This window comes from Pseudochaenichthys georgianus, chromosome 15 (genome assembly GCF_902827115.2).
Source record: "Pseudochaenichthys georgianus chromosome 15, fPseGeo1.2, whole genome shotgun sequence".
NCBI lineage: Eukaryota > Metazoa > Chordata > Actinopteri > Perciformes > Channichthyidae > Pseudochaenichthys > Pseudochaenichthys georgianus.
The window spans coordinates 27,236,479-27,258,451 of NC_047517.1; the positions used below are offsets into that span (position 1 = coordinate 27,236,479).

A 21,973-nucleotide genomic window follows, 5' to 3' on the forward strand; every position below is an offset into this window, starting at 1 on the left:
ATGTGGAGGTCCTGGGCTGGTGTGGTTACACGTGGTCTGCGGTTGTGAGGCCGGTTGGATGTACTGCCAAATTCTCTGAAACGCCTTTGGAGACGGCTTATGGTAAAGAAATGAACATTCAATTCACGGGCAACAGCTCTGGTGGACATTCCTGCTGTCAGCATGCCAATTGCACGCTCCCTCAAAACTTGCGACGTCTGTGGCATTGTGCTGTGTGATCAAACTGAACATTTCAGAGTGGCCTTTTATTGTGGCCAGCCTAAGGCACACCTGTGCAATAATCATGCTGTCTAATCAGCATCTTGATATGCCACACCTGTGAGGTGGGATGGATTATCTCGGCAAAGGAGAAGTGCTCACTATCACATATTATTTCAGATTTGTGAACAATATTTGAGAGAAATGGTTATTTTGTGTATAGAACATGTTTTAGATCTTTGAGTTCATCTCATGAACAATGGGAGCAAAAACAAAAGTGTTGCATTTATATTTTTGTTCAGTGTATTTACCATCTCATGAGTTGAAATGCTAGAGTTTAATTTCTAATTCGATATTGTATAGAAATCAAATGTACCTGGAAGATATGTTGATGTAATCGTGAAACTATTTGTAATTGCTTGTTCAGTCATTTGCAAGCAGTCAATGACTACTAATTAGCAATACATTTGTTGTCACTTCTTGGCCACCAAATATAATATAATATGGTGTTTAGGTGCTTTGCCTTTAATAAAAAAATAATAATAAAAAACAAACATGACATTATGACGTGCCCACTGTTGGTGACATTTCTGGCTTTTAAAAGTTAATAAAAAAGTAGCTACTTCTGTTATTGAGAAATCTCTGACAGTCTGTCAACACCAAAGCGCACGAACAGGAAGACGTGGAAAGAGAACTCGATGGCGGATGCGAGGCGATCGAAGAAACACTGACAGGAAGAAAGAGATAGACAAGCAGTTTTCTTTTTTCTAGGGAGTGCAAAACCCCTGCACTTAGGGGATAAAGAATTGCATTTTGAATGTCTGTGTAATCTATAACTGGGATTGCTTCATTCACCTATCCCCACCCTTAAACACTGTCTTCTCATTCTTGTCCACCCCCGCATCATAAGTTTAATCACATTTCTCCTGCACCAGAGATATGATGGAAGTCATATTAAATATATAGACAAAGCATAGGCAGATTCACTTGACTTGGAGGGAGTTGTGGTTAGAGTGTGGGATGTGCATTAGAGCAGAGTGGATTTCAGCTGTTGCACTTAGAGCTTCATGAAAGCATTGTATTGTTGCTGAAAGTAAGACAACATCTATCGTGACTCCTGGGATGTGATGAGAGGGCTGAAGTGGACACGGGGGTATTAGGGGCCATTTTTCTCTCAGCACTCAGTCAGCAATCTTTCCCTGTTCATTCAGTTTGAAGGAACATCGTGGTTCGCCTATGTAAATGAGAAGCAGCGTTCCCATGTCAACCAAGGGGAGATTTGGAGGAAGCTGAAGAAAGAAATGACTTCCCTCTTCAGGGTGGCTAGCTGTTCAGGTCTGAGTTCTCTCGTATGAAAGGGATCAAAGCAATCTTACTCAGCCCTGTTAAGAAAGATAGATGTTCGAATGTGGGAAATCAAATCTGCTTCAAAAGGGAACACCACTGGGAGCCCACAAGATGAGAAGGCAATGAGAAAATAGGAAACCAGTGTGAAATCCTTCTTGTTGCACAGAAGAGAACACGGTTATATCCTGCTGTCCACGTGCTGTTCGTGCAAAATGTCTACTGTCGGAGAACGTTGGCTTGGGTGTGGTAACATTTGTATGGGTTTATTTCTGCATCGATTAGTAAGAAATCAAGTCAATAATACATAGTGTGTGTGTGTGTGTGTGTGTGTGTGTGTGTGTGTGTGTGTGTGTGTGTGTGTGTGTGTGTGTGTGTGTGTGTGTGTGTGTGTGTGTGTGTGTGTGTGTGTGTGTGTGTGTGTGTGTGTGTGTGTGTGTGTGTGTGTGTGTGTGTGTGTGTGTGTGTGTGTGTGTGTGTGTGTGTGTGTGTGTGTGTGTGTGTGTGTGTGTGTGTGTGTGTGTGTGTGTGTGTGTGTGTGTGTGTGTGTGTGTGTGTGTAAAGGAGAGGGAAATAACTCAAACGAAGGTGATGCGAGCCAGAGAATTAGATTTTCTCCAACACGCTTTGATATGATAGTGTTGATGCTTGTGGGTCCTCTCCCGTCCCTTTAGCATATGCGATGAAAGCTGATTCTCCTGCTTATCTCCTGCACTGACAATAAGCCTTGTGAGGAAGGTTGTGACGTCAAATAGCTCCGACAGAAGCTAACAACCCCTCTATTCCTCTTATTGACACCTTGCTTTCCTCCAGCTCAGAGGAGAATCTGTGTGATAAGGGTTTGTGTGTGCAATGCACAACAAGGCTCAACATACAATCTGTTCACACTGCTTTGCTTGTTATTTCCACTAGAGCCTGAATGGGTGTATTTACTGTTAGTCCTGTCTGTCAGTTTTATTTATGCACCGTCATAATGCATGAAGTTGATTTAATGTCTTTGCTGCAGTTTGCTCTGACTGATTCTTTGGAGCTGGCGGCTTGTGATTTTTTCTATATAATGTTATGACTGCTGAAGAGGAAGTTTGGTTTGTGCGGGGTTATGCCATTACATTCCACCTGATATGCTCCTGTATGAGGGGGGGGGGGATGCCACCCGCCTTAAAATGACCAAAATGCATGCCGCTTGTTAACCTGCCATCCCCTCTCTCTATATATTTGAGTCTTATTCATTCATGCATTCATTGATTGTTCATATGACTGATGTTCTTGCAAGATACAATCCATGTCCCTGACTATAGCTCTGAAATATCAATAGACTATGTTTGCAGTGTATCGATAAAGCCATGGCGCTGTCCGTGGTGCTGAAATGCAGACTGATTTTAAATTGCAACATTTCAGCTGTGCTGGGTTATTACAATTAGAGAACCAAATTATGAAGGCTTTAACAAGTTTGTAATGGCGTAGTTTGAGACTGGAGGCTGGGGTTAGTTTGAATTAATTCCATTAATCAGAAGTAGTCTGCAAAAAAAGATACTACTTTTTTTAGAGAAGCTTCTCTAACATAACTTTCAGCATAATTGATTAGTCTGAGCGTATTTGATCATGGATGTAGTTAATCATATTCCACCAAAATGAAGCAAACTTATGCATGACCCATTCAGATGACCCATTCAGATGCTAATAGCAGTTAGCCGGCTGTTTGAGCTTGCAACATGTTGTTTGGATGCATGTCTGCAGAGAGTAACAAGTCAGATTGATTGGAAAAAATTGATCACGCTCTCATTAGTGGAAAACAATCAAATCAAGTTTTATTTATATAGCACATTTTTAAAACGATTTTTGGTCGAGCCAAAGTGCTGTACATACATTTTCATATCATTTCAAACCTTTATTTAACCAGATTGGTCCCATTGAGATCATAGATCTCTTTTTCAAGGCAGCATATACTGTAGGTTCCACATGAAACATAAAAAATACAATAAAAATACTTTACAATAAAAAACATTTTACAACAAATACAACAGCACAAATAAAAAATAACACACAGGGAAATGTCAGGAGTCAGACTAGAAGGCCAGAGAGAAGAAGTGAGTTTTAAGAGTAGATTTTAAAAACCCCTAGGGTCTCGGCTGACCTCACTTTTCCAGAGCCTAGGGCCAGCTGCTGTGAATGCTCGGTGGGGTTTTGAGCCTGGTCTTGGGCACTACCAGCAGCAGCTGGTCAGCCGACCTTAATGCTCTGGCTGGGATGTAGCGAATCATGCATTGTCTGTTAAGGAAGGGACAAAATATGTAAAGAAAAAGAGATATTATGCATATTGGTATGTATTGATAGACGTTTTGATATACAGCCCAGCCCATGAGACGATGCATCAAGGATTACATACTGTATATATCTGATTATATTGCTGCATTTGAGAAATAAATCCCGTTTTTGGGGTAATCCATAAATCCAAACTGAATACATTCAGATTGATCCAGATCACCCAGTGGATTATTTTATTTACTGACAGTACATTTGTATTGTGCTGTTCTTGGAAAAGACTAACCTAATGATATTGCTGTAGGTAGATGTGCATGTTTGTTAATGTGTGTGTTGGCTGGTCACAGCTATTGCGTAAGGGCAGGAAGGCTCAATAAGACATGAATGAAAAATCCTCTCTCCCGTTTTTTTTTGTGTCCAGGTGGGCAGGCAATAAGGCTTGACAGAAGATGCGACGGGGGTGGTGGCTCGTCAGATGGCTGGGGACAGGAATGGCAATCCTCTCTTTGCTAACCCACAGCTGGGGCCAGGACACAGAAGGTATGAGCAGCCGGCTCTGTGGCCAATACCCTAAGAACTCCACTTTTTCACTAAAACTTTAGCTGCACTGCCAAGAGGAAACTTATAATGTGGAAAAGTCACTGTTTGTCTTCTCTGCCTTTGTAGAACAGCATTTACCTGTCAAACTGAGGTGTGTACCACTTGAACAATTTCACCAACACTTGCTAAATAGACCAGGAGTAAAACTCATTTTGAAATATTTGAAAACGATTTTCCAGCTTTAAGGTCTTAACTTGCTTCATCCCAGTACTTTTCTCTATTTATTCCAATGGCACTTTTTATATTGGAGGTATTTAAAGATGTTTTTATCTGATCAAGATTTGTGAACGATGTCTGAAAACTCCTATATACTTAATGTACTGTTTATACATTGTTATCTTGCCATCCACTTAGCTGTATTGATCTGTTATTGCAATAATGCATTGTTATGTGTGGAAAGCAACAATGATTGTCCTTCATCACAAAGCCCAAATTCCACTTCATCAATATAAATTATAGTTATATTTCCTTCCAGTCAGCTCAACTCATGAAAGTGGAAAATAAGTTTGATTTCATTGAAGTGGAGGAGGACCGCAGAGATATCGCGCTCAGGTGCGCTCTCAATGTCGTTCATAATGCAAATAGGTTTGCTTTCACAGTATTTTTACTACCCTTCCTTTCAAATGTACATAAATACATTAGTTAAAAAGAGGGCGTAAACACAGCTTTCTTCCTGCACAGTTCGCTTATCGTGCCAAGAGGTTTCTCCTTGTACTTTCATGTTTAAGTTCCCACATTACTGCATTCTTAGCATTTATAGTCTCAACTCACTGACTTTGTAGGAGACGCCAGTTAAAAGGGAATTTCAGCTGTATAAGATTGGCAGTTATTTAGGAAGCTTCACATGCACATTCCCCCCCCTGTGAGTAAAAATTGCACATAATTTAGGTCAATTGTAATATCCCAACCCCATTTCCTACTTTATTTTCATTCCTATCCTTCTTCCTAGCATTTTTTGACAAGCTCCCTACAAAAATCATTTTTATGAGTACGATCTATGTTACTGTCATTTGAATTAAGATTTTATTTTGAGAGGTTTGCTTCATGGGTTTGTGTGATATAAGTTTTATAGAAACATTACTTGCTTAACGATGACTGATCCTCTGAATGTGAACAAGTGCCTTGTGGTTTTATTATTGGATGATGTCTCAATCAGGCTCTGACCACATTAATAGATAAATGTTGCTATTAGGAGCGAGGAAGCCATTTACCCATAACGTAATGGCTGTGGAACTCAAGAATACAGGATTACATGTTCCTGTTCACTACCAAGTTCTTAGCCAGTCTTATTTCCTTCTTTCTTTTTTGTAGGAAACAAAGGAAAGGCAACCATTTTTATACTGCACATTAGTTGTAGGGAAAAGGTCAGTGTGATTCAAAGTGCAGGTTTGTGACACCGAACATTGGGAGATTAGGCAACAGAAGCACCTTGGTTAAAGGCATTGATGTATAAAGATAACTGGATATAGCGTTGAAAGTTGCTCAGTGGCGCATGAAACCGAAATGGCCTGCCTGTGTAGAGCAAAAGTATCTGTATCTGGGCCCACGAAGAATGCACACTTCGTTTTACATAAGCCCCGCCTCCAATCCAGAACTCCTTTGGTTTCGGCTATTTGCAATTTTTTGTATACCTTTTAGGCCGTTATGATTTAAATAAGGGCTATTCAAGTTATCATACTGAGCAGTTGATTTAGTTAAACAAATATATTTGCTATTATACTTTTGAGCCCAATGACGTCACTGACAGACACAGAAGTTTTAGTAGCACCGTTTGGCCTCTATGAATATGTTCTTCAACGTCTGACGCACCGGGGGCTTGGTTGAAGTTAACCATGGCTGTTACTTGGTTCAAGTCTGTCAAGCCTTCTCAGTATGAAACCAACACAATATTTTCCTTCAACTAAATTATCTGGTTAAGTTTTACCATCAAATGTTGAACATGGTGTAGTTGCTTTGGATCAGGGCTCTCCAACACGTCGGGCAGCTTTTCAGTAGCTCGCCGCTCGATTATCGAATATAGCGTGGGTTGCTTATTGATTTTTCGGCCGCGGCTGGACAATAACGTTTTTTTATTTTAGAATTGTTTCTGTCACAAGAATATAAAATTGGTCCGTGACGCAGTGATCAAGGAACAGATGTGACAGCGGCACAGCGACACCACACGGAGCAGTCTGCTTTCTCCAGCGACACCAGTCCAGAACCAACAGCAGAATGACCCGCTCTGAATCAGGCCCTGTCGCTGCGGCTCAGAGACACACAGGGAGGGATTTGTGTTTTTTGAAAAACACTCGTTATCGTCATGTCAGGTTTTTGGTGGATTTTATCAAGTGTTGGATTGCAGAGTATGAATGTCCTCTTGCTATTTTCAGTTGATAAATACTTGTGTAAAGTTTGTGAAGGCAGGAGGAGAGCTTCTGCGATCACCGTCTCCTCTCCGTTCCTCCAAACCCCGCCCCCTCCCTAAAAATAATGAGTGACAGGCTGACAGTGACCCGATAGAAACGTTATTATTCACTTAATCACTGATTGAGATATGATGAAGCTAACTTAGTCTCATACAGTCATGGGATTTATGAGACAGAGAATGTAAGTGTGCACCCACATGCACTATTTTTGTTTGTATAATGCTGTTATAAATACTCCTGTTGTCTGCTGTGTTCAGACTCAAGATCTCCAAAATCATGTTCAGTTTAAGTCTCAGCAAAACTCTCAACATTCCTGGAGCCTTGTAGACCCAGAAAACTATAAGAACATCACCAAGCAGCACTGAACATGTCTGCTTTATTTGGTTCTGTTCTACAGACCTTTGTGAAGCAGCTTTTTCTGACATGAATGTCATGAAATCTAAATACAGAACAAGACTGACTGATCAACATTTAAATGACTCTATTAGAGTGAACCTAAGTGGGTCCAGCATATACCTCTATGGTGGACTCCATGCAGCGCCATTCATCTCACTGACTGTAAAAAAGAGTGAATGCACTTACTGTATTTGACCATAAGTGCATAAGATGCTTGTCAGGTGGTGATTAAGGACATTTATGTGAATTTTCAGTGATGTACTCACTATGTGGGCCATAATAATATGTGAGACATGTTCGTTTTTTTGGACCTTGATGTGAAGTTAAGATTTCACACATGTACAAAAGTATTGCTTAATTCAACTGATGTGGGCTATGTGAATAAATGTAAGCGATGTGATGCAAGTAGCTCTTGGCCACTTTCATTGGTTCAAAGTAGCTCTCAGATGAAGAAAGGTTGGAGACCCCTGCTTTGGATGGACACATTTTGCCATGTGTAAATAACAACTTCTCTTCATTGTCTGTATAGAAAATGTAATCTGTGTAGCATTGCATTTATTACCAAACGTGTTAACTTGCTATTTACCTAAAATTAATTAGGTTTTTTATCTGTCTTCCAAAACCAAATCAACAACAAACGAATTGTCATTCATACTGCAACTTCTGTTCACAGCTCACAACTTTCTCACTTCCTTTTAGCTCAATATCCATGTCAAAATGATGCAAATGCTGGAAGGATAAGGTTTTAAAGGAAACTCTGTTGCTTAAGATGGCACAATGCTTTCCAAGTAACATTTAATCTCTGCCCGTTGGATTATCTTTGCTCTATAACATTCCTGTTCTGATTATTAAAAATGTTCCCGTGACTAAATACATTTCATTTATAAATTGCTTTTCATATTACCCAAAGACACTTTAGATGAGTTCAAATCACCACACTCGATATATACAAAAAACCACATGAATCACACATTAAAGATTCTGAAAAGGTGCGGTCTGATTTGTGAATTGAACATGTTCTGGTTTGTGCACTCTGTAATGTGATAGTGAGAGAACGAGTGGGTTTCACTCCGCTGAATGTAGATGTGGCGGGAGCCTGTAATTTGACTAGTAGCAGACAGAAATAATTAAAACGAGAGACAGCTAGAAATAGTGTGGTTACCCTGCATACAAAGGAGCTCTGATTGGACCAGAGTCCGCCAGCAAGTGACGCACAGTGTCAGAGTTCTAATGAGGGAGTGGGGGGTGAGACAGGGTATGTTAGAGTGAAGGGAGAGGAAGAACATGGACGCTGTGTCCCTTCGCTGTTCGGTGTCACTCAGGGATGAACTTGGTGTGAGCAGGGATTTCCATTCCCTCGTCTTCTCACCCATAATCCTCCCTGCTCTGCCCGCCTCGAGGCGACCTCGTCTTTTGGCTCTGTCAACTTGTTTGTTGTCTGTCTATCAAATTAAAATGGCAACCAGAAATGTTGTTGATGGCATTGTGCTGTGGAGTGATGCTAACAGCCATCTCCAGTGTTCGTCTTTCCAGTGTCTTTCAAGTCCTTATTTAATCAGCAGGGAGACAACATGCATCTCCAACCTCTAATTAATGTCAATGTGAACACATTGTGAGCGAATGGGGTTGCCCTTGACAAACACTAAGGTTTTTTTTCAACTGATCAGTTAGTTGAGTTTCTTATATAATAATAATACATTTTATTTGGGGGGCGCCTTTCATAGCACCCAAGGACACCTTACAGGGCATAGGGGCACTATAGGGAACAATTAAAACAGTGGATTTAGTGAAATATCAGCTGGGGTAAAACAGGAAATGGACTGCAGAAGGACACAAAAGGACACCGGGTACAGTTTATAAAGAAAATGTCAGTTTGAACAGGTGGGTTTTGAGTTGGGTTTTGAATGTTGTTATGAAATCAGACTGTCGGATATGTAGTGGCAGGGAGTTCCAGAGTCTGGGAGCCGAGCAGCTGAAAGCTCGAGCACCCATGGTTTTGAGGCGAGAGCTTGGGACGGTGAGAAGTCCTACGGACGAAGAGCGGAGGGTGCGGGAGTGGGTGTACTCCTGAAGGAGGTCGGTGATGTAGATGGGGGCAAGGTTATGGAGAGCTTTATAAGTGAGTAGAAGATTTTTATAGTCAATACGGTAGCGTACAGGAAGCCAGTGTAGCGGAGTGAGAATGGGGGTGATGTGGTCGGATGAGTTGGTGTGGGTGATGATCCGGGCAGCAGAGTTCTGGATTATTTGCAGTCTATTGAGGAAGGCCAGTCAAAAGTGTATTGCAGTAATCAATCCGGGATGTGACGAATGAGTGGACCAAGATTTCAGTGCTGGGTTGGGACAGAGATGAGCGGAGTCTAGAGATGTTCCGAAGATGGAAGAAGGCAGTGCGGGTGATGGTTTTTAATGTGTGGTGCGACTGAGAGGGAGCCGTCCAGAAGGACACCGAGGCTTTTCACTTGGGCAGCGAATGGTATGGGGAAGCCGTTGATGATGATGTTTGGTGCTGGGGTGTTTTGTGACTTGGTAAGGGTAGATTTGGAGCCGATGAGCAGGGCCTCAGTTTTGCTACTGTTAAACTTCAGGAAATTCCTGCTCATCTAGCTCCTGATGTCCTCAGTGGTGAGGGAGGTTGGGGGCAGGGCAGTGGTGGGTTTGGAGGTAATGTAGACCTGTGTGTCGTCAGCGTAGCAGTGCAAATTAACCTCATGGTGACGGAGGATTGTGCCCAGGGGGAGGAGATATATGATGAATAGGAGTGGACCCAGTACTGACCCCTGGGGGACACCCAGTGAAATTGCACTTTCTTGTGACTTGTGATTACAGAGTTGTACAAACTGTTATCTGTCAGTGAGGTATGATGAGAACCAGGAGAGTGCAACACCAGTGATCCCAATGCCAGCCAGGCGGTCCAGGAGTAGTGGGTGAGAGATGGTATCGAATGCAGCGCTGAGGTCAAGGAGGATGAGGATGGTGAGAAGTCCGGAGTCAGATCCACGGAGGAGGTCGTTGGTGATTTTAACCAGGGCTATTTCAGTACTGTGTTTTTTGCGGAGACCAGATTGAAAGGGGTCATGGAGGTTGTTTGTGTCAAGATGGGACTGAAGCTGTGTGGCAACCACCCTCTCAAGGGTCAAATATAAGAGTCAAATTAATCAATTGTATAGTCCCTCCTTAAAGCTTTCATGGGTTCTCTTTAAATATATTCTTTATTCAAAACAAAAGAAAATATGAATACAACTAAAGATCAACATGAAAAAGAGGACATGAACACACCCATTAATCTATGAGTCTCTGGGCCTTTTGAGAAAAATATTGACTGATTTGCCTCAACTAAAAGGGAGCAGCCTTTAGACAAATCCAAGGACTGTCCTCTTACCGTCTTTCTGTTTCCCTCTTCTACTTCTCCTTTCACAATCCCTCTGTATTCTATGTCTCTTATAGACATAGACTACAGAAGGGATACATCTGCCTGTGACTTTACATTACTGTAGTCCCTCTCAACAGTAAACTACATGCATGTTAACCATGCTCTGCACCTCATCTGTGTGTCCATTGATCCTTGTGTGAGAGGAGAGTATACCCTGCAGCAGTTAAAAAAACAATAATATTATGACAAACCTCAGTCCAAAGCAGAGTTAACAGATGTACATTACCCATAAATCTCTCGCTTGCTAAATCCAGATGTAGGACAAATGCATGTAATCACACCCACACATACTAACATGCTTGCTCAAGGGTGTGTGTGTGTGTGTGTGTGTGTGTGTGTGTGTGTGTGTGGTGAGGATTAGTTAATATGCCTGTGGACACTTCTGCCATGTGACATCAGCTTACCTTCCTCTCTATAACTTTCCCCTCTCTCTGCCTGTTCCCTTGCTTCCCATCTGCACATCCATTCTGACCCACAATTGTTTGTCTATTTTTGGGATTGTCTGATTAGAAGCCAGATGTGCAGACTGATTCTGGCTTCAGCAGAATCCTGTGGAGTGGGACGCAGAAGAGTGACAGGGGGAAGGGGTTTAATCTGTCCGCCAGTAGGCTGTAATCAGGCTCTGTCCAGCAGCAGAAGGAGGGGGGGGGGACACTCTTGGTGAGATTCTGCCCTGTGCTGCCTGTGGTCTGTACCAACAGGCCTGGGTCTCAGTGTGAGAGCAAGTGTAACTGAACTGTAAGTGTTCCCGGGAGTGCCATTGCAACCTTTGCACAATATCTCTTGTGGTTAACCTCACACATATACAACATATAGTGATAAATGAAGGGGAAGTCCAAAGACACATGTGAGGGGAAGTATCTGCAGAGGGATTACACATCAGTAAAGTAATCCCCTACTCTCTTCCATTATGAGGCAGTAGCATTATTTGTGTTTAAAGTGTTCATCAATGTGCACTGTTCCGATTCAAATAAACGATTAAATAAATAATGATTTACCTGATGGCGCAGGAATTCATCTCCATCTCCCTCCGTGACACTATTCATCACTGTCTGTTAGAGGGATGTAACACACGCTTTTTTTCTTTCTTCACTCCCTCTCTCATTTGCTTTTCATTCCGTACCAACATATTCTACCCTACTCGTGACCCTTAAAAATAAGTATATACAAACAATTACAGCGCAAAGCCCCACAGAGACCCACATGTCTAATATTTTTTTAGGAGGGAGGGAAGGAATTGGAGAGAGATTGAGAGACAGAGGTAGTGATTGCATTTCTTGTGCCAAGCATAACATGCTGGAAAAACTCAGTGTTTTTGCACATTGATTTAGCAGTTTTTTCCTCTAAGAAAGGAAGGGGTGAGGGCTGTATTTCTTTATGGAAGGGGAGGGTTGCTTCACATGTTTGGGTTGTTCATAAACCAGAAGTGACTAACAGATGTGCAGGCATTGTTTTGCATTGAGATGGGTCTGAATGTTTGGATTGTTAGCTCTCCTTATTGGTTTCGTACTGTGTCAGAGCTGTTGTCTCAGGGAATTGCAGTGGCATGAGATCAAAGATGTTTACCATAAAGAAAAACTATTTATCTTTATATTCAGATACTTGGCTGGTATTGTGCCAGACATTTGGAAATGGATTTTGCTGTGCGAGTGTGTAAGTAAAACATTTATTTCACGATAAAGTTTTGACAAAGCAGAAAGCAATTCCCAACAATAGTGTTTTCAGATGCAGATAACTGGTCGACCATGCACATGGTGATGTAACAATGTACTGACATCATATAATCAATATATCAGACGGTAACTGAGACTCATATTGTGTGCATGTCATGTTTCATCGACACTAGAAAGATAGTTATAACAGGAGCTTTAAAATGTCTCTTTTTGGTGTTTTATAAAAGCCATTGCTGTCATGACATTACTGTGTAAGGGAAATCTACAACAAAGAAGCACCACCATTCAAATCCAAACTAATATAATAACTCTAAGGCTTATTATTTCTGTTTTTGTTCGCAGTGCCTCTTGGAACGGCTTTCTAAGAACATCTTAATAGGCACACATCTAGTAAACATGTGTAATGGAAACATTTTGTTAAAGCAAGTATAATTCATATTATAAACCAGATAAAATCAATGAAATGTTAAAGGCTTTGAGTGCTGAAAAACAACCAGACCATTGGAGTATCCTCAGAACAACAAGGGAGCTTTCCTCCATGATGTGAACTGTAATGCACAGCTTTGACAGCCCACTCCCCCCTGTGGACACATGGCCCCTTTCTCCCTTACTATTTAACACAAACTGCTCATCTGTTTGACCTGCTGTCTGCCCATGAGCAGACATTACCTGGCAATGTGTGTGTGACTGGACAGCTACCCCTTTTCTGTCTTACCATCCTATGCCAGGTCCTTGTGGATATGTCCCAGAATGCCACGCTGTCCTACTGGAACTGGATCCATGCAAAATGGGACTGGCAATGGGAATTCAAAATAGTGTCCGTGTTTCCTCTGTCACCATTCATGCTTTTCCTGGGCTGCCTGCCACCACAGGGATTTGTGATAACCAACCTTCAACCTTGAATTTGTTTAAGTATTTGCTTGTCAAACCATAGGTCTGCTGACAGTTCTCCCTCAGTCGGATCACTGGTGTTGTGGAAAAAATACTGTTGTCGCTGGAGGGAGCTTTCCATAGGCTCGGTTAGACATGTTCTTATCATCACAAAGGCCCTGATATTTATATGAAAGGGCAGAGGCGTTCATGGTTGCATATGGACATACATAATGCATTGTTTTATGATTAGAGAAACTTGGGTTGAATTTGCCATGCATCTAAAGGTTGAGATATTAGCTCCCACTTTCCTCTTCGTTGCGCTTGCCCTTTCTCAATAATCTCTCCCAGCCTGTTTCCTCTTTCACTCCCTCTCCGTCTTTGACAATTTCCCATGAGTGGCTGCACAGGACTACAGATGTCAATCGGCGTTTGTACATGTAAAATGATACACTTCATAGTTATCTAAATAAGATGCCTCTGGTCTTAGGTTTGTTTTGAAGGTGTGCCAGATGTATTGAGACAGATCAGCCTTGATGCTTGTTAGGTTAGTTGTCCTTTTTAAAGTGTGTGTTTTAAAGATCTATTCTCCCAGGGAGATGCAGTTGGATTTATTGGTTGCTAAGAAGGTGCTTTTGCAGAAGAAGTCACAAGAAAGCACAGGCTTTTGAATGGAATGTCAGGTAAAGAATGCCTTTTGAAACTAAATGTCAGTGAGAAGAATACATTCCGCCACCACCATGTTACTCCAGTGATACAGCAGTCGATGAGCGTCTTTAGAGTTTCTTAGCAGGTTTTGCATCTCATTTGAAAAGCATCATAAAAAGCTTTGTATAGAAAACAAGGGAAACTTGCAATACCTGCACCGCATTTGCTTCGACATATTCACACTGACTAAAAACAAACATACACATTGGTTTTGCTTAAGAAAGCTTTCATTTTCTCTAACAAAGGAGTAGACCCTTTGCATTTTCAAAAACACCATCTATTTGACTATTACATTATTAACACACTGGGACAATATATACAGTGTTTCCCCTACCATCGCCCCTCTGAAAGAAAGAAACATATTTTATTGACCCATTAACTCTGCAATCGTTTAATTTCATCTCAATGTTAAAGTCAATCAGTCGGTTTTCTTTCCTTTCACCAGTGCTTCACTAAAGCGGGGCTTCGCACATTTTATGCATTTTGATTTGTGTTACGATTACAGCCTAAAAGCACATTATGGTCACACTTTTCTCTCGGCTGCCATCCTGTAACGACCCCTCTCTCCCCTCAAACGAGCGTTTTATGCAAGACTCAACTTGTGTCTGTGCAAGAGACCAGGGAGAAGTACATAGATTATAAGGATAGAGGGTGTCGTTTTTCTCATACTGATATTCTGAACAATCTGTGCTGTTGTATTTGCTGTAAAGTGTCTCTACTGTAGGCTATTTTTATTTTATGTACAGCACTTTGGCTCGACCAAAAATCGTTTATAAATGTGCTATATAAATAAAACTTGATTTGATTTGATAGATTACCATGGAAACGGTCAACGTTTTGAAGCATCACGCTCGGCCTTACCCAAAATACATAGTCTTTTTCACTTCTTTGAAATGTTGTAAAATAAAAGTCCCCACGTGTTGCTCGCTTTTAATAAGGGAACATTTTAAACAAGCATTTCAAGTTTTTATTTTCTCTCCCTTATACATTTAGCTCAGCTATTATTCTTTATTTCAAATGTCATGGTGTTTCAGGGAAAAATGTTGATTTGGTTAATCGGGAGCATTCCACAAATTGATTAAAGCTTGCTTACACAAGTAACACGGACTGAAGTTTTACGGCTGTGAGTCGGGTTGATTAGTGAGAAGATTTACCCCGAGGTCAAGATTTTGATTGTGTTTGGATGAGGTTTAAGCGTACAGTGCCCTGATTAGTGATTGAATGCAGCATGTGTTATGATTTTCCTCTATCCCTGACCCTTTTTCAATAGTAATTTCATTTGGAACAGGGGACTGGGAGAGAGCCGCTGCAGTCATACACATCCAGAGGAATATACAGAAGTACAAAATGTAATGTTCTTCAAGGATAAGCACATTAATGGAGCTACTAGTTTTTTTCATTTTGAGCCAACTTGGTGCAGAATGTAAACACACCATGTTAGTCTACAATGCTCCTGCTTTGTGCGATATAAATAAGTTTAAATTAAATTACAATTGTGAACACTATTATTATATGTGTACATTCAATATATAACGGTTGACCATAGTCTTTCTTATGTCACTGTCATACATTTGCACTGACGTCAAACTCCTTCAGTTATAATAAATGTTATTTATTTGATCTGCTGGCTCAGGATTTTCCATCACAACTTCCTATTTGTTATGGTGTTGTTATAATGTATCAAAACAATCCAGCTTTTTCCAATAAAATATTTGAACACATCTATTTTGATAAGAAAATCTCCAGCCCTTTTTAAATCATACAATTACACTCAATAAATAAAGTTAATAATATGCACATACAAGCCTTTTTATATCTGGGTACTGTTAAAAACACAAAATCAAGCATGATGAAAAGCGTTGTTAAAAATGTACTGAGGTGTGAGCATCAACTGCATCTCTCATCCTCTGCATTGTTTCTAACTGGTTACCATTTTAAACAACCATTTCAATATAGATAGAAACCTAATTTACTAATGCAAATTGAGAATATGTATTCAACCCTTGTATGGTGTTCGGGTCTGTGGGACCCGTTTTCATTATTTAGCTAAAGAAAAATTATATGATTAATTATTTTTTCAAAATCCCACTCAATGGCCTTGGCCCACGACCCACGAACACTGGCTGAGTAACAAAAATATGAACACCACACAAGGGTTAATATGCATGCTTTGCTTGTTATCTTCATGTGTACATGCTCTATATTTTCATAGTATTTCATGAAAAGCTTGGTGCCCTTCTTTCACCCTAAATCAAGGCTGTACAGTAGCTTTTTTGGATTGGTCATAGTATTCTAGATAAGTGGATTCATCCAATGCAATCATGTATGTTTAATGTTTATGTATGTTAGCGTCTGCAGGTTTCATCCTATATTATCTTGAGTGCTTCATGAGCAGGGGGGGTGGGGGTCTACGGGGGATTTGATTAGACATTGTTGAATGCCAGTAACCAGAGAGACACGGGGAAGTTAATTGTTATTTAATAAAAGCTTCCTAATGAGGCGAAGCTTAACGAAGAATGTAATTAGAACATAATCTATAATAGAAAAACATCGGCAAGAGGTTGGGGATAAATTCAGTTTGATAGTGAACGTCACTGACCATTCTCTGGGTACGTTTTTACATGCATGCATGTGTGTTTCTCACTCTCACAGTGCAACATATGTTTTTGCTCTGATCGCAATATAGGCCCGTTGGCACTGCAAATGGAGGCAGAATTATTTTCTCTGCTTGGTTCCGCCTTTTGTCTTCAAAGCAGAGACACATCTTTCTCTCCTACTGCTTCAACTACCACTAAAAGCTACATGCACACAAACACGCGCGTATATGTGCACCCGCCCAAACACACACATGCAAAACTAACAAAACAGACTCTCTGTGATCCCTTAAAAAGCTTCTCAAAATGAGCGCAAGTAACTTTTATTCCACACACTCTCCCACGCACACATGTGCACTCCCTTTTTACTTCACAGTACTTTCGCTCAGAGCACATTTGCATACTTATTTGGATGTTGTTTATGTCTCCGATTGTGAGGTATGACCCACTTGCTCTGTTCATTTTGTCGCTGTTAAAGGAAACCCTCATCCTGCTATTTTTTTCAGCAGATGGGTACAGATTCTCTAATTGATATACATTCATAGAAGTCGGAAGTAAGCAGTAAGTACTCCTGAGGAATTAGCAGTACATGATGAGTATGTGTTGATAAGTATTCCCCAAGGATTTTAGATTAGAAAAAGACTGTTTTCTGACTTATTGTCCTGGATCTCCTTATAACCACAGTCATATACAGTAAAGGGCAGGATAAGCTGCACTGTTAATGTAAATCTATGCTAAACTATACATAAACTCTTCATAAAAAATGTCTACATCAGGACACCAGCTAGAAACATAGGATGAAATTGCAATCAACGATTTGATTGAAATGTTCTATGTTTATAGCCTCCGGTCTTTCATATACACTATGTGTATCTGCACTTTGGAAACAGACATAAGGACATATGCTGCAACATTACATCATAAGGATTTTATCTCTGATTAGAACGCACTTTAAACCATCACATTAGTAAAGGCTCAGCAGTATGCATATTTAATAAGCAAACTATCCACTGGCAACAGGTGCGTAGTTGCACTATGAAGTCAGACAACAGAAGGCAGGTGTGAAACCTTAGAGCTCTGCCTGTTGGTGTGGTGTCATTGACCATGTGTCTTTCTTTCTGTCCATCTCTGATTACATGTAATGTAAGTGAACACCGCCTGACAGCAAGCTGCTTGAGATTCAATATATGTCAAAATGCTGGCAGAGCGATTTAAGAAAGAGGCCCACGCTCTTAAATGCTCTTTTTTCCTTTTCCAGAACACATGCAGTGGTACTTCTTCATTTACCACGCAAAAGTGTTTCAGTTTTTGAATTGATTCATATTATTATGCACCCCACTGCCTCTCCTTTGAAATAATGTCAGCCAGCAGCTACTGGCAGCAAAAAGAGATCAGCTGGCCATATTTGTAAAACTCTGTGTGTTTCACTAACATGCACCATTTTCTCTAGTGGAGGCGTCTACAGAAAATCCCTCCTGAAACTTGTGTCTCCCTATTTCTGTTTCTTAAAATTATGTTTTTTTCCTTTCCTAACATCTTTTAAGCTGTTCCTTAACCAATTGTTTCATACTTTTCTTTTCTTCCATACTTCTGTCCTGCTTCCCTCTGGCTCCACTAACCCTTGACCCCTTCAGACTGGCAGTATGAGGGTAAGAGGGCAACCATCCGTTGTCTGTTTTCTTTTGTTTCATTACATTCCTATATTCTCTTTCACCGCTTCCCTCTACCTGCATCTTCCCCTCTCTCTTCCCTGATGAAAGACATGTAATCCTAAAGTTTCTTCACATCAACTGCAGAGCACCTATTCGTCGACACTAGACACCACCCTTCCTCATGCCTCCTCCTCTCCTCCCCCCATGCTGTCCCATCTGGTGCTGTCTGTCAAGATGCCATTACCATGTGCTCGTACCATCTAGCTGCTGTGACCTCCACTCTCTTCAATGCACCGCTTATAATGTTGCATCATGCTTTGTCCACCCTGTTTGTCTGGTGTCAGTCTCTCAGTCCATTTCTGATTATGTTCGTGTTGTAGCAGTCATACACACGCCACCCGCTGTAAACCGATGTGGGAAAATGACAGCTTATGGCCTGACAGAAAGACATCGAAACAAACACTTTGAGGTTTATTTCCTCAGACCAATTAAATATTTACAATGTCATTAATTTTATGTCAGTTTTGTGGTCCAATGCTAGCATTGCTCTGGGTTATATAATAATAATACATTACATTTATATAGCGCTTGTCCTGGTGCTCAAAGCGCTTAATACTGTACAATTGTGTGTCACACATTCTATTGTATTATTCTATTATAAGTAGGAAAGTATTGCCAGCACATTTTTCTAATAATAATAAACTCATTTGCTGAAAGTATCCCATGTGACTGATACTTATTTATATACAATGATGATGATTCAATTAGTAAGTGCAGCAAGTATATACATATATGGGAAGGAAAAAAAGATAAATAAAGTTTCCCCACTTAACCCTTCTTTTTTTGTAAATAGTGTTCTGTTTTTGTTGAAACCTCTTCTCAAGCCAAAATGTTCATCTCAAACAATACATTGTATTTGACATTTTTGCGATATTCTTTGTTTCAAATTTTAAATCTTAACTTAGAAAAAAAACTATAGTATTAAATGAAGTAGTAAAAGGTTGAATACCTCCCTCTAGAATGCATGTAACTCTACACAACTCAGTCATTTTCATAAGCTGCCATAACTCATAATGTACTGTTGCGATTGCAAGGTAAATTATTTAAATAGAGCACAAAGGGATTCAGCCTCTTTGATGTTAATTTGCTTTTTCTTTTTGCGTATGCAGAGTGTAAGCTGTCCCGGCCAGGCCCCCCTGCGACCATTGTGACCATCGATGAGGAGAGCCGCAACGGTACGTACCAAACAACCTACGCTCCACACTTTTGTTCACTACACTTCACTCTGTATTCAAGACAGTATGATAAATGCATTGGCACTCGAGTGGCTTGGATGACACAGTTGGGATTGTTTTTGTTGCTTTGGTAACGCAATACATGTTAATACTTCCTCTACTGGGACGTCTCAGTGTTTTAGTGTAATACACTACAGTCGCTCAGCTGATGATCTCTTGGGGAAAGTATGTTATGGGAGATGTTTTTGACAGACATATTGGATTGTCATTTTGATCGTACTTTAAATTAAATATAAATACATTCTAGTTGTTCTGGTTCTGTGTATTTGTTCTGCTCTCCCTCTGTAAAGTGGTGTGTGTGTGTGTGCGTGTGTGTGTGTGCGCGTGTGTGTGTGAATACAGATGGTGTTTGGTATACAGATGTGACATGGGGCTGTATTAATGAGATGTGTGGTCCCCACGCAGATTGTCTTTACAGTTGTGTACCTTTGCTACAGCACTACACAAATTGCTGATGCCATCTGTAATGGTAATTGTTAATCAAAAATTATTTTTGATGAATAATTTCATGGCAAAATATCTAGAATGTAAGTTTGAATGGAAGAAATTATAATTAAAATTACCTACAGTTAATGTTTCACTATTAAAAATGTAAGTTGTTTATCATGCATTTGAAACTAAATTGTTCACTTTCTATCTGTAACCGAATAAAAACTACCTTTCCCTGCAACGTTATACTATACAGAAAAAAGTCTTGAATTAAATGGGAAATGACATGACTTTTTTTCAAACTGTAGAAATTCAATTTTTTTTTCTTACTAATGAAAAGTTAATTTCTGAAATCTATAATTTAATTAAAGATACATTTGAGATCCCTTATAAATAGTGTAATTGTAATCCCTAGATGTAAAAACAAATGTATAGCATGTCAAAATAGTCTTAGTTAGTTATTTTCACATTTCTACTCATCCAGTTGTGTAAACTACGTCATCCCCTCTTTTTCTCTTCTTTCTCCATCATCTTCTGGCCTCTTCTTCACCTGCACCCACTTCTCAGCTCTCTAGTTCTCTTCTCCTTTCCCCTCTCACCTTCATGAGTGTTGAGCACTTACCATCTGCATGTTGGTGATGTGCGCGTGTGTAGATGTGCGATACTGTATGCGTGTGTATCTGAAAGGCGGAGCAGCCTGGGGAGGAGCTATATATTCATTGAAGGAATGAGAAATGTATTCCACTAAATGGAGCAGGTGTGTTTGTATCATCCAGTTCTCCCTGCAGATATTAGTTCTGCAGGTTAATAGAGTTTAATGAGCAGCTCTGACTGAAGATAGAATCAAGAGCTTGTTTATACAACAGCAAACTATTCCACAGATGCTCCACTTCCCTGCAATATGTGCTCTGGGCATTGTTTGTGGGTGGTTGTGAAGGAGAACGTGTGTGTGCACGTATGCATACACCTTATGTGCATATTTGGATCCCAAGAGTCTGATTGGGTGGCTCCGTGTCAAATGAGGCCGCCATTTGTCAATACAATAGCTTCCAATTCCGGCTGTCATTCTGTCTCACCTACTCCTTCCTCTGTGCGTGTGCAGCTGTGATTTGGGGCTTTGATCGATTGCCGGGGGAATGTGTGGGATGGAGGTAGCCAAGCCTCCATCGAAAAGCCTCCCTTGCCCCACATGCGCCGATGCACTGTGTGTGAGGGATTTGCGCTAATCTTCCTTATAAAGCACTCATTTACCTGTGATACGAGTCTCTTCTGGCTCCCCCGTCCTTTTATTTACCTCTCCGTGATGAAACGGCCCAGAGCCCATCCTTCCCATAATGGAATATAAAACAGGCAACCAGCCGTTATTGACCGAAGCAATTATGCTTCTAAATGTGTTTCATTTCTTCTCTTCTGTCACACAGAAACCATACAAATGACACATAATAAGATTCCATCTTTTCTGAGATATTCCCTTTATATTCATTCACGTCATTGCATGGGCGAGCAAACAACATAATCACCCGTCTGTCTCGCTTTGTTTGGCCTAGGTCAGAATAGATAGACAAACAAATACATTGAAAATCCTGTTTTTCCCTCCTCAAGAGCCAATACAATATAGGGTTCCCTGTGGAAGTGCTGCGTTATAAGATTTGCAACTGTCAAGGCATATATAGTTTTATCAGCAGTTTATGGATTGTCTTGGGTGGAATTATATTTGACTGAGTTAAGACAATAGACCTTTTCTTGATATTGTGAAATAAGCCAATTTTCTTGGTTCTAGCTTCCTCTTTTTTTCGTGTCAGCGTGCCATGTTTTATTCTTGGTGGTTTTCACTTTAGAGAAGCAGATAGTCCCAAGGGAATAGCTACCCAGTTGCTTAAATGAAGCGTAACATGTTTAATTTATCCAACCTGCTGCTTCTGCAGACCCACTGACAGGTGCCAGACACAACACATGAAGTCTAACTCGCTTTGCAGAGTAGATCTCTATTCAGGAGACACAGCTTGTTGTCTATCGGCTCCTCTGCATATTCAGCCCCTATGAGCTAAATCCAAAAGCAGTTAATCAGATTGAAGAGATTTATATCTCATGGGATGGGAGCAACTGAAATGAGG

General features: G+C 40.5%; 1 protein-coding gene across 1 annotated transcript in view; it reads left to right on the top strand.

The window, feature by feature from the left end:
- Positions 1-21,973, top strand: part of LOC117459991 (protocadherin-15-like) — a 286,712-nt gene that overhangs the window by 122,029 nt on the left and 142,710 nt on the right. Inside the window, exons 3-4 of the mRNA XM_034101188.1 lie at positions 4,226-4,344; positions 19,305-19,370. Coding sequence (XP_033957079.1) covers positions 4,254-4,344; positions 19,305-19,370 — 157 coding nt within the window. The 5' untranslated portion in view covers positions 4,226-4,253. The remainder of the gene's footprint in view (positions 1-4,225; positions 4,345-19,304; positions 19,371-21,973) is intronic.